Genomic DNA, 18581 nt, shown 5'->3' with positions numbered 1-18581 from the left:
CGGCTGGCTGGAAAACACGTGACTTTTATGACGAAACGCCGCGCGCGCACACGGGCAAAACCATTGACATCCACGAGGAGCTCGCGCAGGCGACAGCGGCGCTTCCCTGTGGCCAATTGTGGTACTAACAGACATGCATTTCAGACGATTTTTCACATTTCTGCACTGAACTGAACACAACACAATGACTCTTGTTGGAAAATAAATATAGAAGGAAACGGTACGTTTTTTTGGCATCATTAAGTAACTGGTGCAAAAATAGAAGGTTAAATAAAACGCGTTTTATTGCTTAAGTGTTTTTATAATTTGATAAGATTTGTTTGAGTCATCTCTGACGTGTTGTCGGGTCATTTTAATTTGACATTTCCCTCACTGAGGAGTTAAATAGAAGTTTTGAAGAAAGTAGGATCTATTAAATGTTATTATTGTACATTTAAGCTTCCCTTCTTTCCATTTTTAATTTATTATTATTTATTTATTGTAAAACTGGGTTTTGTAAGACTCAAAATACTCTTGAAAAGCTTCCCGTTGTCCTCGTCAATGCGGGCTTGCGCAAAGGAAAAGCCCGCAATGTGCCCATTTGGGCCGGATTGGAACCTGGAGCATACGTGCGGCGCCGCACATCAGCTCCGGCAGCTCCCCCCTCTTCTGGACTGTACCATTGGCATCACCGCACAGGCAGCAGTCTGGCATCTGCTCTGTTTTCCACATCTGTACTCACAAAAAAGCCTTTCTCATCCTAAATGTTCATTTAAATCCAAGAGTTTAGTCAAGGAACTAAAAAAAATATCATTTAGTTATGATATTTAATCTCTAAATGTGTTTTTAAAGTAAGTTTAAAAAAACAGAAAATATAAGAATTTTTTTTACTGTTTCTTGAAAAAATCCAGCATTTTTCTGCGTCCCACAGTCTTGAAAGAAGTTTTTTTTATTTGTTAGTTTCAGGAAGCAATTAGAGGTCAGATGACCACACATAAAATCACGACCACTTCTGATTCTCCAAACACTGCTTGGGGTTTATAGCTTCCCTTGTTTACATGTGGGTTTTTTTGTGATCTCAATTATAATTTGGACTATTTTGAATACAAATGAAAAGGTTCAGAACAAAATTTTCTTTTCTAACCACAGATAAACGTTATTTCGCCATCCATCCATAATAGAGATGTTCTTTATTGATCCCACATTGGGGAAATTCAGTTGTTACAGCAATTCAAAAAGAATGACAGCAATGTGCAAAAGAATGAGGGGTGTTCAAAATGTGCAAAAATAGGAAAAGTAAAAAAGTAAGTAATAACTTGTGTACCCTGTTACGACATAACGTAATAATCGGCTTTCTGCACGTCCACAGCCTGGAATTTTTTATTGATTCGATTACTCTGCTGCCACTAGTCTGTCTTAAAATCATACCACAGGTTAGTGTCAACTTTTTAAGGATGAACTAGAAAACAAACGGTCCCGCCCACAACACAGAGGTACATTTCTGATGAACTCCTGTCGCTCTGCAGAAACTGTGTCATAGAAAACTGGGAACGATTTGAAAATCGATTTTTAAAAAAGGGGGTTAAAAAAACGATTGTTATTGTATCTTTTTTCCCTTTTGTTTTATTTAAAATTATTTAAAGGTTCGTCATACAGGTCATTTTTTGTTCCACAGGACAATTTATCTGGAAGTTCTGGACAAAAGTCCCAGACAAAAGCTTCGTAGATCAACTCATAATAAAAGCCCTTCACCGTTATCAAGGACCTGGAAGAACCTTGAGCTGCACTTTCTCAAAACCAGAAACTTTGCTTATAGACTTCAGTTGGTGCAATTTTCAGTTGTGTAAGATTTTTTTTTTTTTTTGCAGAAAAGCACTTTGCAGAAGAGATAAGTGTTTATCAGGACACGGTTGTCCTGTGAACGATGTCAGGCAGTGGCTTTGTTTTCCTGTCGGCGTTGATGAAATCTGCAGACGGTCTCAGCGGGAGGAACGTTTCTCCTTTGGGGCTGGCAGGAGCTGCACTGTAATTACTGACTGTATTGGTGTGCGCAGACGTGATGAAGGGTTTAGCCTGGGAGGGGTGGGATTCGCAGAAACACCATCTCACACTGAGATTTCTGAAAGTGACTGTAAAAAGACACATCTCTGCTAAAACCATTTCAATAAGGAGATGCACAAGGAAGATGAGTGAAGCTATACAGCCAATACTCCTTGTGCTATCCTATGGGGTCCAGATGACCCCACCCCTCCATTGATGTGTTCTCCCTACCATGACAAAGGTGGATAAAGGTGGAAAGATTTCATGTAATCCATGGACACCAGTGAAGATCACAAATCATTGAAGAAAAGAAGTTCAGTGCACTGTCTAGTGGGTCTAGATGACCCAACTCCCAACGTTAACGTGCCTCGGAACGTTAACGTTGGGAGTTGGGTCATCTAGACCCACTAGACAGCACAAGGGATAAAGGAGAAACAATGACTGACACGGCCTGATGTCTGCACAATGGGATGGGGTGTGGCCTTCTAACATGCCCACTCCTGATTGGAGAGGGTGGTTGCCATAGAAATGCAGACTCAGACCGACCAATCACGGCTTAATGAGGACGTCTTGTTCCAACGTGGAAAAATGGCGACTGAATCGACTTCATTTGGTTGGAACATAGGCGTTGATCTCCCGTTGATTCGTCCAGTTATATTATACGGTCATTGGTTTACGATGGGTCTTTAAGGCGCAAATGTGATGCGATTGATTAAAAACACCTGTTGATTCATAATGAAGGTTTCTTTGATGATTGTCTTGTTGAGTCTTGTTTCCAGCGTACCTGGAAGTGAGGTGGGTCTCTTTTTATGAAAGTCGCATCAAAACTTCACTGAAAAGCAGTTAATTCTGGTCTCAGTAAAGCACAAAAAAAGCAGAATGCAAAAAAAGCACAAATGTTACTAACTGGGACTAAGGAAAAATGCGGGTGGGGGTTTCATGATATGGGCTTATTTTAAAGAACATTGTGTAACTATAATGTCAACAGGAAAGCGTTCCCTACATCACTGTTGCTGTCTGTTTGCATTCAGTTGTTCAATTAAAACTGGTAAAAAAGTTGAAAACATACTTATAACACACTGCTTATGTGTTCAGCTCTCTTTGTGACTTTGTGACACTCACACTCATGTTTTTGTGCAGAAATCCGGCCGGGTTAGTCATTGTTTCTCTTTTATTCTTGCAGTAGGAACAGAGCTTTTCCTTTTTGTCGATTCCCGTTTCATAGCAGAAATCTAGAAAACCCAACCTTCCAATGTAGAAGGTACTTCCATCTCATTTGTCATCATATTTTCAGAGATTAAAGGTTTCTGGTGCTAGCCGAGTGCATGCTGTGTTGTTCATTATAGTTTCTTTCAAAGGTTTGTAAACGTTTTTTTATTTCAACTTGACAAAAATTTCCCAGCAGCCCATTGTTTACTACGTGAAACCATGAGTGTGCCTGCATGACTCACACCTGAGTGTAAATCACATCAACAGGTCAATGACACAAAAACAGTTTGAAAAACACAATGGAAATAAAAGCAGAACAAATATTTAGCAAAAACAGCATTTCATTAGTACTTAGAAAAAATACAAGAAAACAAAAACACAAAAAAGAAATTTATGGATAAAAAAAACACCATGAGGAACCAGAAAAGGTTGGTATTATGCGACATCACTGCTTGGATGATGATCGCTTCATTTGATGGATAAACGTCATCATCCAATCAGTGATGTTCTATAGTACCTAATGTTTCCGTAAAAAAGGAAGAAAAAACATTCCGGAAAGCAAAAGAAATCAAAATGAAATGTTAAACAAAAAAACAGCGAAAAACCAGACGTCGTCAGTGTTCAGGGATTGGTCCAAGTTCGTTTCTCGTTTCTATGGCTACCACTAATACCAATCAGGAGTGAGCTTGTTGGAAGGCCACACCCCTAATTCTTGGAAGCAGCCTTAGGAGAAAAGGTCAATCAAACACTTTGAATGTTTGACATGAGACCACACATTTTTATTTAGGCATCTGATTGGTCCGTTTATAACTTGAATAACTTGGAATTAAGAAAAAATATGAAATAAATCCGGATTAGCAAGAAGAGTTACTCTGACAAACACAATGACTGAGCAATGAGCGGTTTCTTTCTCTTTAAGTCTATGGACTTCCTGGAACCAGAAGGTACTTCCTGTTTGGAACACCAGGGGGAGAGGAGTCACTCAGTCCAGCTCCCATATACAGACAATGATCCAGGAGTGTCTTTTCTCCACCCAAACCTGTCAAAACCCTTGATGATCTCCAGCTGGATCTTCTTTGAGGGCTTCACCGTCATCCATCCAGCTCGGAGATACCAGGAATGTTTGGACGCCAGGTTTACGGCATTCTGAGAAAGAACAGGGATGGTCCGTCCTCGGGAGCTTTCCGTGAAACCCAACCATGTGCGGAACACTCTGCACGAGCGCCATACGGCGAAGGTTGAGTTTAGAACCAGACCGTACCGGTCTGCATCGGAGTCCATCAGCACCTGTAGAGCCCGACCAGGTCTCTGCCAAAGGCCACTTCAATGTCACCAAGAGGCATGCAGCAGCTTTTCAAAACCAGGACTCGTTACCCAACCCGCCTCACTGATCTGATTTAAACCCACTCCAGGGGCATCTCTTCATGACGTCGGGCCCCTGGGGGCCCCCTGGCTCACTTACATAAGTCCTGAATGAGGCTGAGGCTCCGTTCACTGTCCTAGTCCCCTCCATAATGAAGCAGGGCTATGTTAGGACCGCCAAAACCCCCCAGAGAGGCAGAACCCAAACACAGGAGCCCTGTGCATTTCAGGCAAGAATCAGACGGCAGAAGTAGGCTTCTTGGAAAGTGGAAACGGCACATAAACGGCTTTAAAGCTTTTATTTTGACATATTTGTCAAATGACAGGGAAAAAAACAACAACTACATTTTACAGTTCTGACCACAGAGACGCTGTTCAGGAAATATAAAAAAAAACAAAAACAAATTTATGTACAAGTCGATGAACGAGGAGGAGGAGGATGATGATGGTTGACGCCGGCGCCGATCGCAGGACCACGTCAGACCTGTTCTCCCAGATCCAAAACCCGGAACTTGTCCAGGTTGTAGAAGCAGGCTTTGACGACCCTCCCGCCAAAATAACGGCCGTTCAGATCCACCACGGCTGCAGGAAGGACAGGATGCAGGCAGATTGATATCAACGTGAAAGCAAATGGCATGGAAAAAAACACACTGATTAAAATGACTTAAAATGAAAAGAAAGAAAAAGAAGTTGGATTTGATGCTCCAAACCCAAACATGAGCTCAGGAATAGGCTGCAGAGTGAAGCAGAGATGGTTGGTGTGCAGCAGTGCTTCCTAGAACCTGCTTTTAATTAGAAAAACCAACAATAAAGGCACGTTTCAGCTGAAACTAACCATGGACGAACTCAATTCTTTGAAAGGATGTGATTCTTTCTGCTACACTTTCTGTTTACGGTCATGAGGACATTTAAAATCATTCGTTCCACTTCCAAAGAACGCTGTTTTTGCTTTGTCATCCTGAGGAGGGAATGTGACGACACACGCCTCTCTCTCCCGTGGATCATCTGAGCTCCAGGCTGCCTGACATCACGCAGATTCCTTTCTCTGATAATGTTGGGCTGGTTTAGCTTCAGGGTTGGAAAAACCACCCTTTTCTCAGAGACCTTTTCAGCCGTCTGGATGAAGCTCATCTGCTGATCTAGTCAATCATGTAGTTGTAGAGTCAGATAAGTTCATTCTCTCTAAGAGTTCTGGTAAATCGCCTGTCCGTCCTGGGGGAGGATCCCTCCTTCATGTGGACCCCCCCGAGGGTTCTTCTGTTTTGCCCTGGAATCGTCTAAGTTTAGTCTGTTTGGTTTAGTTTAGTTTGTTTTGTTAATTTTAGTCAGTTTAGTTTAGTTTGTTTAGTTTAGTCTGTTTATTCTAGTCAGTTTAGTTTAGTTTGTTTGGTTTAGTTTAGTTTGTTTTGTTAATTTTAGTCAGTTTAGTTTGTTTAGTTTAGTCTGTTTATTCTAGTCAGTTTAGTTTAGATTGTTTGGTTTAGTTTGTTTTGTTTAGTTTGTTTTGTTAATTTTAGTCAGTTTAGTTGAGTTTGTTTAGTTTAGTTTGTTTAGTTTAGTTTGTTTTGTTAATTTTAGTCAGTTTAGTTTAGTTTAGTTTGTTTAGTTTGTTTAGTTTAGTTTGTTTAGTTTAGTCTGTTTATTCTAGTCAGTTTAGTTTAGTTTGTTTGGTTTAGTTTAGTTTGTTTTGTTAATTTTAGTCAGTTTAGTTTAGTTTGTTTAGTTTAGTCTGTTTATTCTAGTCAGTTTAGTTTAGTTTGTTTGGTTTAGTTTAGTTTGTTTTGTTAATTTTAGTCAGTTTAGTTTGTTTAGTTTAGTCTGTTTATTCTAGTCAGTTTAGTTTAGATTGTTTGGTTTAGTTTGTTTTGTTTAGTTTGTTTTGTTAATTTTAGTCAGTTTAGTTGAGTTTGTTTAGTTTAGTTTGTTTAGTTTAGTTTGTTTTGTTAATTTTAGTCAGTTTAGTTTAGTTTAGTTTGTTTAGTTTGTTTAGTTTAGTTTGTTTAGTTTAGTCTGTTTATTCTAGTCAGTTTAGTTTAGTTTGTTTGGTTTAGTTTGTTTAGTTTAGTTTGTTTTGTTAATTTTAGTCAGTTTACTTTAGTTTGTTTAGTTTAGTTTGTTTTGTTTAGTCTGTTTATTCTAGTCAGTTTAGTTTAGTTTGTTTAGTTTAGTTTGTTTAGTTTAGTTTGTTTTGTTAATTTTAGTCAGTTTAGTTTAGTTTGTTTAGTTTAGTTTGTTTAGTTTAGTTTGTTTAGTTTAGTTTGTTTTGTTAATTTTAGTCAGTTTAGTTTAGTTTGTTTAGTTTAGTTTGTTTAGTTTAGTTTAGTCTGTTTATTTTAGTCTGTTTAGTTGAGTTTGTTTAGTTTAGTTTGTTTAGTTTAGTCTGTTTATTTTAGTCAGTTTAGTTTAGTTTGTTTAGTTTAGTTTGTATAGTTTAGTTTGTTTTGTTAATTTTAGTCAGTTTAGTTTAGTTTGTTTAGTTTGTTTAGTTTAGTCTGTTTATTCTAGTCAGTTTAGTTTAGTTTGTTTAGTTTAGTTTGTTTTGTTTATTCTAGTCAGTTTAGTTTAGTTTGTTTAGTTTAGTTTGTTTAGTTTAGTTTGTTTTGTTAATTTTAGTCAGTTTAGTTTAGTTTGTTTAGTTTAGTTTAGTTTGTTTAGTTTAGTTTGTTTAGTTTAGTTTGTTTTGTTTAGTCTGTTTATTTTAGTCTGTTTAGTTTAGTTTGTTTAGTTTAGTTTAGTCTGTTTATTTTAGTCTGTTTATTTTAGTCTGTTTAGTTTAGTTTGTTTAGTTTAGTCTGTTTATTTTAGTCTGTTTAGTTTAGTTTGTTTAGTTTAGTCTGTTTATTTTAGTCTGTATAGTTTAGTCTGTTCAGTTTAGTCTGTTTAGTTTAGTCTGTTTAGTTTAGTTTAGTCTGTTTAGTTTAGTCTGTTTAGTTTAGTTTAGTCTGTTTATTTTAGTCAGTTTAGTTTAGTTTGTTTTGTTTTGTTTAGTCAGTTTAGTTTAGTTTAGTTTAGTTTAGTTTGTTTCTATAGGGGAACCTTTAGAATTGGTACTTCATTGGTACGTCATTCATCTCTGCAGGAAACTACTGTTCCATTTGAGCACAAAGATCTGTGGCTGTTAGTCTGTTTATTCTAGTCAGTTTAGTTTAGTTGGTTTAGTTTAGTTTGTTTTGTTTAGTTTGTTTTGTTTAGTTTGTTTTGTTTAGTCTGTTTATTTTAGTCTGTTTAGTTTAGTTTGTTTAGTTTAGTCTGTTTAGTTTAGTCTGTTTATTTTAGTCTGTTTAGTTTAGTTTGTTTAGTTTAGTCTGTTTATTTTAGTCTGTTTAGTTTAGTTTGTTTAGTTTAGTCTGTTTAGTTTAGTCTGTTTAGTTTATTTTAGTCTGTTTAGTTTAGTTTGTTTAGTTTAGTCTGTTTATTTTAGTCTGTTTAGTTTAGTCTGTTTATTTTAGTTTAGTCTGTTTATTTTAGTCTGTTTATTTTAGTTTAGTCTGTTTATTTTAGTCTGTTTAGTTTAGTCTGTTTAGTTTAGTCTGTTTATTTTAGTCAGTTTAGTTTAGTTTGTTTAGTTTAGTTCGTTTTGTTTTGTTTAGTCTGTTTAGTTTAGTTTAGTTTAGTTTAGTTTAGTTTAGTTTAGTTTAGTTTAGTTTAGTTTAGTTTGTTTCTATAGGGGAACCTTTAGAATTGGTACTTCATTGGTACGTCATTCATCTCTGCAGGAAACTACTGTTCCATTTGAGCACAAAGATCTGTGGCTGTTAGAATGAACCAGCTGCTCTCTGAGCAGAGCAGCTGGAGTCTCGTAGCTGCAGGCGGGGACGGTTCTTTGTTTCAGTGTTCGGACCGGAGAAGCGTTCTGACCGCAGTCCGTACGGCTGCAAAGGCACTTGATCGTAAAAATACTAGAAGCGTGTTTAGAAGATGATCTCACTCCGTGTCGGAGCTCTGCTTGTTTACAACAGACTGCATAATATTTTCTTCTATGGTGGTATCGTTATTTGTCCAGACCAATGACTATCTGACACGTCATCGGACCAACGAACAGCCAATCACATAATGGGACGTCAGCACTAGTCCCAGGACCCCGAACGGGTGTTGCAGGCTGAATGGTTAAGGTCCCTACACCGCTTCTTTTCGCTTTAGAATTTCGTGAGCTGAAGCTTCAGGGATAAATTAATTCTGGGGACAGGGCCTTTGCTGTAAGAGCCCCAACACTCTGGAACAGTCTCCCTGAAGAGATCAGGCTCGCTGGGTCCCTACCAGTATTTAAATCTTTTTAAAAATTTACCTCTACAGGTGTGCTTTTAAGGATTTTACTGGTTCTTAAATCTAAACATTTGATTTTATCGATTTCATTGTTTTTTTCTTGATTTTCTTGATTTTACTGATTTATCGATTTTATTGATTCTAACCACTATCACCATTTCATATGTGTACTGGGTTTTATTTCTCCATACTGGAAACTGTTTTTAATACTGGTTTTGTTTCATATTAATTGTACAGCCCTTTGTAATCTGGATTTCGAAACAGTGCTATATAAATAAAGTTAATATTATTATATTATTATAGGTCGAAGAGAATCATCACTAAGAGCTTTATAGTGACTTAAAGAAGTAGTGTGAAGTATCGTTTGAAGCAGCACTTCTCATGGCTGTTTTAGGAACTCTTCTTTTTTCCTGTGCACATTTGGAGCTCCCGTCTGTCTGTCTGTCTGTCTGTCTGATGGCTCGTTTCCTCTCATCCGTTTGTGTTTTGGTGTTCAGAGGAAGGAGACAACAGGAAGTTGGATGGTGGGGGCAAACTGACAGGTTTGTACTCGGGTCCAGTCAGAAGGGACCAGGGAACTTGCAACATGAAACAGTAAAGTCTTTTCCCTAAATATGATCCGAATGTGTCCTGTGACGGAACCTGTCCAGGCTGAAAGCCGCCTTTGCCCAGCAGTAACTAGGATAGGCTCCAGCAACCTAAAACCTAACCTAATGATTTCTAAAAGCAGACACCATGATCATTCTTTCCCCCCCTTTAAAAATACAACGTCACCAATTTCCGTAATAAAATCCGAACAAATACAAACATTTTACGAAGATTGATTGTGATTCAACTCTTGTTCTGGTGATGGAAGCTTGGATGGTCCATGAAAAAATGTATTAAAAATACTATTTTTTTCATGAAAAATCGCTCAAACGCAATGCATTGTGGTCTATATTCACCAACCTAGTGAGCAGTGATGTAGATTGCTTTTTTTGTTGTTGTTGTTTTTCTTGCTGAGACTTCTAGGGCGATGGAATTTAAGAAATTGTAGATTCGGACGTCCCAGTAAACTGGTGCCATGCCCCGTATGGTGCGCGGTGAAGGAGTTCGGACACAAGCTCTTTGTCTTAGACTCTGGGGATGAAGTGTTGGTTGCCAGGCAACCACTCAACCCTCAGAAGTGAGTAAAAAAAAACAAAAAAACAGAGAGGGGCTGGAGAACGGAGCGGAACGGCACCGTCTGCTCTGTGGACGACGATGAACACAGAATTTTATTAAAAGACGTCATTTTATTTTTAACCCTTGTGCTATCTGGTGGGGTCCAGATGACCCCACTCCCAACGTGCCTCCAGAAAGCACAAGGGTTAAAAAGTGAAAATTTTTCCGTTTCTACAGCATAAACCTAAAGCTGGCGTCTGTTTAGTGAGAATGACTGTGTGGAGAGCGGTGTAACCCTTCCCTTGGTCTGCCCCACTTTCTGCGAGCGGTGATGTAAGCCCGGTTCTGCCGGTGCCGCAGGGAAGCGCCTGGGTTGCTGGGCCACAGATGATATAACACCTCAGGGAGCCGAGGCTCACCTTCTTTCTGATCTGGGCCGACTCATTTAGAACGGTTACGCCTTCGCCGGCGTTACCGGAGCGGTTATGAAACCAGAGCCTCGAGCGCCCGTCCGCGACAGTCACCTTTGATGGCGGACTCCACCCTCTCGAACTCTAGGAAGATCCGGACCGCCTCGTCGTCGGGAACCTCTGCGATCTGACAGGAGAGCAGAAGTCTTTCAGGCGCCTCTTCAAACCCCCTTTCCCCTCCGTCCGGGACGCTCCGTCTCACCTCAAATATGACACATTTCACCACTTTGCCGTATTTCTCGCACTCCTCCTTCGTCTCTCCTTCCAGGTCTTCGTCCACCTCCCCTCGGCCCACCATGTTCTGCAAAACACGAGGCGGTTTTCAGCTCCCAGGAAAGCCCCGCGGACTCTGAACGGACGCGATTCGGAGCACCAACCCGTAGCAGGACCACTTTGGTGGGATTCTTCAGGATCTCCGTGAGCGGATTCGACTCAGACTTTTTGGAGGCATCCGCTGACGGACGGAGGAAGAAAACAAACAAACAAACAAACGGTTATTACAAAGAGATGAAGGCAAATGCTGATGTGAGGACGGAAGGGGTGGATGACGGGTACATTTATCAACAGCGAGCTAAATGTGGAGCTAAACAACAGGAAGCATCACTGTAGAAACCCACTCTGATGAACGTGGCGTTTCTGATGATAGAGGACACAGTTAAAGACAACTAGAAGGAGCCAATACAGGTTGAATGTTTTACTTCAGAATGAAAATGAAACTCTAAAGGTAATAATTGGCAAAAAATAAAGAAAGACATGATCAAAGTTGACCATAAATAAAATGAAAACAGCACAACAACAATCCTGAAAAATGCCAGAGCCGGGTATCGAACCAGCGAGCTTATGCACCAAGGATTCCAAGTATTTCAATGGAGGCAGAAACCCTGGAAATCCTGGAATATCTGGAAAAGTTCAAGGATTTGAAGAGCTGAACATTTGAATAGTTGAATGGTTAAAAAAAAGTAGCAGAAGGAGATAAGCTGCAAAAATGAATAAAATAAAGAGAGAGAAACAGGAAAACGATGGTTGAAGGCTTGATTCAACCCATTAAGGTGGAAATTGCATTTGTGAGTATTTCTTTATTCAAATCGTTAACAAAAGAAAGTAGTTGGAAGAAGATCCTGTTGGTGACGTAGAAGCTACCATCTCCCTGCTCCCCTCAACCCCCCCCCCCCCCCCCCCCCCCCCTCAGAACCGAATGGCCGGACAGCTCCAACATTCTGTTGCACCGGGAATGTTAGGTTGGGGGGGGGTGGAAGGGGTTGTAAGCTATTGTGGGAGAGTTTAAACAAAGTACTCAGAGGGGGCCGAGTTGCTTCAAACCAAGATTCCCGCCTACAACTCGTAGTGGGGTTTAAAACAAAAACAACCACAAATCCGAGACACCACATAGTCTTTTAGGGGTTAAGGAGGGAATTCAAACAGAAAACCTCCCATCGAACCTCTCTGACCAATCCTCTGCCTCTTGGCGCCTCTGGGCATTCTGGGTAGTTTAGTCAAACACATTAAGGATGAAGCTTTCTTTGGCTAATTTCAAATAAGAAACGCAACATATGGGACTTTAACGAGCGTGGAGGAGTTGGTCAAAAGATTAATAAGTAAGGGTTAATGGCTGACGAAGTGTTCATTATCAGAAATGAACGCACGCCGTGGAAGCCTGAACCATGTGACGCGATGCGGGACGAAACAGCTGTTACCGACTGGAACGCTGAAAGGTTTTAGGAGAATCTGGATGTAAAAGACAGCCGGACACGCCTCCATTAGCGGTTCTGGCTGGATGTGCTTGTTAAAAATGCAACAACAGCAAAAAAAGATGGGAGATGAGAGGAAGAGGAGCCAACACAAGCTGGAGGCACGCCTCCTTATCTGGGAGAAATAAAAAGAGATGTCCTGACCTGCAGCGCCCCCGCCTGGTATTTCTGCTGCACCCGCCTGGCTGGAGCCCGCTGCTCGCATTAGAGGACACACAGAAACATCGTCACGTTGGAGTTCCGCGGGTTTTTAGGAGTCAAAAAACCACGATAGAAGAGGTAGAAAAGAAAACCCACGTTTCTCTGCAGCGTCGCCTATGATGATCTTCCCGCCCCTCTTGCTGGTCTTCTCCACGGACAGAGCCGTGCTCAGGCCCTGCTCGTGCTTCCCCAGGCCTTGGCCTTCTTTGAAGCCATACTTCTGCATGATCTTATGGGCCACCGTACCTCTGAGAGGGAGAGAAAGAAGAAAAAAAAACTCTTATTCTGTTCGGGAGTCGGTAAATGTCTGAGGTCACGGAGTTCAACCCACCCCATGTTTGCCAGGAAAGAGCTGGTGGGTCCCGGCGGGGAGCGGGGCCGGTCCGAGTCCTCGTACATCGGGGGAGGGATGGCCACTTTAGGGCCTCTGGAGGGCCGACCTTCATCTTCATATGAGAAGGAAGAGGAGCCTAAACGCAGAGAGACAACAGAATGCTTCAGTTTGCAGGAGGATGATGAAGCATCAACGTGTTAAGAAAAGGCTGCCCCCTACTGGACAGAATCGGAACAGCATCCCGTCAGTGAACAGATCAAGACAAAACTATTTCTGGACCCAAAAGGATGTCATCATTCGCCTTCATCATCAAAAACCAAACATCCTCACGTGAATCTAATAACTGCAGCAAACTCTGCTTCATCCAGAAACACGGGGAAGCTTACCGTCTCTGTCAACCAGCGACGAAGGGGGCGCGATGGCGGCTCCGCCCATACCTGACAGGGAAAGATGAGAGTTTTAGCCTCCAGCGTCTACATGATGTCACAAGCATTGCTGTGTTTTGGGGGTCCGTCTCTTTTCTGTCTGACCTCAGACAGTCCCAGCAGGTGGATGCTGTGACTTTGTCTGCTTTCTCAGTGGTTGTTTTCAGATCTTTCAAACAATGGTGTAAAAGGAAATCCAGTTTCTCCCTAAAAAGCTGTTTTTTCTTTCCTGACACAAATCCGCAGGGATCGGATTTCTTTTGAGGTTTTGTAGATGAACCACACGAGTCCCAAAGCGGAAATGTGACACTCTGTGAACCAAAAGCAGCTCGTGCTTCCTGAATTCCAGACCGGCAGGTTTTTTTTTTAAAGCCACATCATCACCTGCATGACTTTTAAATGGAGCCTGGAATCAAAAGAACACCAGGATTTCCTGATGATGGAACCTTTTCCATGGCAAAACTCTGAACCTCTGGTTTCCGTCTGAAAGCTCAGCTTCATCTGTCAGGCGTTCTTTAAAGCGGCGCTCGCCGACCTCCTCCAGGCCGCAGACCGGTTCCGACTCCGACAACGTTTTCGTGGAGCGGGAGGCCGAAGTCTGGTGTTCGACTTTTGAAGCTCCATGAACAGGAAGCTTCCGTTATTTTTCTGAAAAAAACTGTTTTCCAAATTAAAATGCTAATACCTGAAGTCTAGTTTGAAAAGACAATATTCTACAAATGCTAAAGATTCAATAAATCTTTAATTTGTAGCACAGAGGAATATTTTCTAAACGCTGCCTTATTTAGATTTGCTCAAGGAAAATTCAGAAATCTCTCAAATGTTTACACCTGGTTTAAACTTAGATGTTTTGTAGAAAAAATTAAAGCCAGATGATGATTTTCCGTTTAACGTCAAAGCGGATGCTAGCAAGCGGATGCTAACTTCAGCTTTGTAACTTCAGTATCTCAATAAATCTATGTTTTGAATAAAAGGAAAAATCTTAGTTTTGCCTGTAAATAACTGACGTCAACGACTCTTCCTCCATTTCTTTCCTGGCTCCTTTCTCCCCAAAAATACTTTCTAAATACGTCTTTTTAAATAACTTTGTTAGCTTTGACTTCAGCGATCGGAGCAGCCGCTTTAAGAAGAAAGCAAATGTTTTTAAGACTCGACGTGCATCAAGAGTTAGATCTAAATCATGGATGTGGTGAACAGAAACTTGTTGTGTTTTGTTTGTCTGCAGCCCGGTACCAGGTGACCCATGGACCGGAACCGGTCCACGACCCAGGAGTATCTTAGCCCGGATCAAATGATGCTGTTGTTTTTTTATAAAGCAACAGCTTAGCACTTTAGCACAAAACAGTGATGAAAGTCAGGCAAGGAAAAAATCCCTGAACTTTTCTTTGAGCGATATGGCGGGCACAGAGCGAAATTTTGGAAAAATACGTGGTCTTAGATGCATTCTGGTGCATTCTGGCAGCTAGTTATTCACTTCTTTATCAAGAAACTAAGACTAATTGGAGCATCATGATTTGTCATTCAAACCCCTAGTTTGACTCTCCATTAAGGACTTGCTGGTCCTAAAAAAGAATTTGGAAAATTGCTCAAAGTAACACAATCCTACAATCTACGCTTTTCCTTAAAGCTGCAAAACATACAATTGCTAAAATATAGTAACATCAAAGCCCCAAATGGCAAAAAGAACACCAGTAACTATTATATTCTATGAAAATACCTCAGTTATTTATACATTATTTCTGCTTTAGAAATGACTGATGTACAACATCCACTTGCACTGTTTTCTCAAACTATAATTACATCAAAATATGGGATCTGCTTTAAACTATAATTCTATAACATAATACATCAATTCTTTAACACCAATACTAAGTAATCTGGGAAATATCAAAACAAACATACAAACTAAACTAAACATTGTAAACATTATTTTTTAAGGGAGTGCGGGTCCAAACCATCAAATACTTATAATTAATGTCAACTATACTGAACTAAATCATGGTAATTAGGAAATACAAATAAATTAGAGAAATGTATTCAAAATAAAAACTGAAACTCAAAACTAAAATTGAAATTATTTCAAAATGTGGTTTTGAGATTATTTTACACAAAAAAGTATTTGACCTACACTACCTTAAAAATCTTTTTTTTTTTTCCAGCCAAGACCACTTCAATTTGTTTTTTATCGTCTTCTCACAACTGAGGTCGTGACCACGCTCAATAATGACGATGCCTGCCATTATTTTAACACAAATTTGATCGCAAACTCTTCAGATGTGTTTGTGAAAGTTTAGCGTGGGTCCGCCAGTTTTGGTCTCTAGGGAAGTGAGTCACGCTGACCACGTGGTGCAGACAGAGCCAATCAGACCCGTCGACGCATCCGAAAGCAACTAAAACGTCCCGTCATTGGTCAATTAGGCCGGGAAGACAAGAGATGGCCACGACCATAGAGGAAGCGATCTGCGGAGAAATATAGAAAATAAAGCTAAAATTAGCTGATTTCAGACCATTTTTTAATCCGGAAAGCGATTTGTCCGTAGAGATCAGGTCTTTATTTCCCGGAAAGTACGTTCGGTTTGCTCAAAAACCCGGATTTCTCGGAATTCCCGGAAGACTTTCATCACTGCAAAAGTAAAACACCTTGTGGGAACAATAACTGAGGAAAGTTCTGCATTTTAGCCCCAAAAACCCACAAATTAAGCTTCCTGCAGACTAAACGGCCTGAACTTGACTTTGGTTTAGACATTAATGCTGGTGTTGGAGGATCTTCTGTGCCGTTAGGGTTAAAGAGAACAACGTGAGACCCTTCCAAAACTGCATCAAGCCCTCACTTCGTTTCCTTCGCTCCCGCTCATACTCTTCGTCCTCATCAGAGTCTTCCTCTGCAGCGGGGAAACGAGAGAAACCGCTTGGCGCTCCGCCGTCGTGCCGGTCTTTCCTCCTCCTGCAACACAAAGCTCTGGGTTTTCTACCTTTTTCCCACAATTCTCTGCTTCTAAGTTGAATCTGCGGCTGAGAGGAGCTCAGACGGCGCTCTGCCTCTGAGCAGACTTTACTTCTCCCGCTCCTCGATCTCCTTCTGGCGCTCCTGCTCCCTCTGGCGCTGGCGCTCCTCTCGGTGGCGCTTCATCACCTTCTCGTAGTCGTTGGGAAACATGGGGTCGTACTCGTCTGCAAGCGGGATCAGCACGTCGCCGGCGGAGAAAGCACTGGGAACCGCGTCCTGGTGAAACAACACGCAGCCACGTTTCACAACGGCCTCGGGCTGGAAGGGAGATACGGAGGTAAAGGTGCAGGAGTGGGTCGTACCATGAGTCCAGCGTGTGGAGGGGTGTCTGTACTCTGTCGTTCATCGATGGAGCCCCCCCTCTTCAGATCAATGACCGGTGCCAGGACAGTGGTCTGCTTCACTCGCTGCGTCTGAAACCAACCAGTTCATTTCAGATGAACGCTGACCGTTAGCTGAGTGGCATTTGGTTTGGGTGGGTCCAAAAGGACTGACTTTAGTTGAGTTAGATCCACAAGTTCATTGTTTTTGCTTTGATATATTTTCATTTTACATGTACATGTTTGATCTTTGTAAAAAAAGAGTAAATAAAAAAAAGGTACAACTGGAAATTGACTTTTTGTAGTTTATAGATGCAGAACAACTGAGCAAAATAACCAGAAATGTCAGTTCAACAAATCACTCAACGGGAAAACACATTAAAGATCAAAACCAATCAACCAATCAAAATAAAAAAATAAAAAAAAATGATTTGTGGAAATCAAATTGAATTAAAATAATGAAACCAAAAAAAAAAAAAAAAAACGAAAAGGTAGATATTATAGCTGATTGGACGATGGTTTGACTTTTGAAGAGGAGCCGAAGCAGAAGGATGTTTTTCCTGAACTGTGGTAAAGATTCACAGCCGCTGCTAAAATTTGGGAACTGATCAAACAACTCTTGACAGGCAAACGTCAAGCCAAATAACTTCCTGTTGAACAACGTCATCATCCAATCTGTGATTTCCCATCATACCCACCCTTTCCTGTTTCTGCTTTTGCTTCGGTTTTTAACATTTCTATATGATTTCTTTAAATTATTGTGTTTTCCAGAATGTTTCCTTTTTTATTTTATTTAATTTTGTTTTTGGAAATTGTGTTTTGTTTTTTTTCCTTTTTGGTTTCTGGAGGTTTGTTGTGATTTTTAAAATGCAGTGTTTTTTTTGACATATGAAACCTATATGGGCGGGGGTTATATAAATTTGCTTCCTCCTATTTCCTTTCCTGCAATCCATTGAATGCCTTTTGTCAATTTAAATATTTAAGCTTGATTGTGTCATTAACTATATGCAAAAGTGTTAATGTTTATTTTTTATTGAGTAATATTTGAATTATTTAGTAGTGTCTATGAACATGTGTGTATTTCCCAATCAAATTTTACTATTATTATTCTACATTTGATATTTGTTATTGAATAGATATAAAATTCTGCTGTTCTTGTACTACAGTATTTCCAAATATTATTTGTTTTCCTTTCTTTCTTTAATTGTTAATATGATTTTGCGTTCGGTGATTTGGACTTCAGGGCCACCGTAGAGAAGTAGTGAAGAACGCTTAAAAAGGGTTAAACGGCAACTAAACTACCACATAACCACATATGATTGAATAAGTAAACTACCTTCTGTCTTAAATTAGCCAAACTTTTCTGCCAATCCTTTTTAAGTGGATTTTTGTATTAATTTATGAGGCTCTAGAGATAAAAACAAAAAAAGAAGAAGAAAACAAAAGAACAACATCTATCTTATATATAGTAAACATTCAATACGAGAGATGTCGACAGAAACACACACAAACAGAGTTCCTAAAATGCCAAGCATACCTTCGCCTGGGTCAGAGCCGCCTTTTTCACTTTCAACTGCGACTGCAGCAGCTTGAAGTTCTTGGACCAGCCTTCGGTTTTGGTGTCGCTGGCACCGACACCGAGGTCATCGTACAGCGACATGGCTGCCTGGAGGCACATTCATTCTTTTACCCCAAATCACCCTTCATACCGCCTTGAACCAAAGCAGTGATGCCATGACAACAAACGCTAATTTATCAGAGTGCTTGAACAACTTCCACGTGAAATGTAAGCAGTTGAGCAGCTACTGTGTTAGCTAATAAGCTAATTCTGCTAACAAAATGTTTGCTAATTAACACACTATAAGCTAAACGTCTGTTTTTTTAACTGTGCACTCAATCAGGAATATAAAAGACTATTTTAGATTTTAAAAAGTGTACTTGGAAACATTTCGTGGAACAGATTTAACGGGATATTTGTTTACCTCCTCTCCGCGCTGCGTGTAACGGAAGCTGCAGCAAAAAACAACACGAGACCGCCCCGGAACGAAGCCGCCTCGTGCGCTCCTGCGCCCTCTAGCGG

At 40.4% G+C, this 18581-nt stretch overlaps 1 protein-coding gene across 1 annotated transcript; it reads right to left on the bottom strand.

Moving 5' to 3' along the window:
• Positions 1-4870: 4870 nt before the first annotated feature.
• Positions 4871-18574, bottom strand: rbm17 (RNA binding motif protein 17). The gene is made up of 13 exons (XM_023952355.1): positions 18484-18574; positions 18039-18167; positions 16484-16594; positions 16231-16397; positions 16006-16118; positions 13136-13186; positions 12747-12885; positions 12512-12663; positions 12359-12409; positions 10844-10920; positions 10669-10767; positions 10521-10593; positions 4871-5172 (listed from the first exon to the last, which is right to left on the bottom strand). The coding sequence occupies exons 2-13, from the start codon at positions 18159-18161 to the stop codon at positions 5069-5071; spliced, it is 1260 nt and encodes a 419-aa protein (XP_023808123.1). The 5' UTR covers positions 18162-18167; positions 18484-18574; the 3' UTR covers positions 4871-5068.
• Between the last annotated feature and the right edge of the window lie 7 nt (positions 18575-18581).

The sequence above is a fragment of the Oryzias latipes genome, chromosome 23, assembly GCF_002234675.1.
Source record: "Oryzias latipes chromosome 23, ASM223467v1".
NCBI lineage: Eukaryota > Metazoa > Chordata > Actinopteri > Beloniformes > Adrianichthyidae > Oryzias > Oryzias latipes.
The sequence above is the reverse complement of the archived record's forward strand: the minus strand, read 5'-3'. Positions and strand labels throughout refer to the sequence as shown.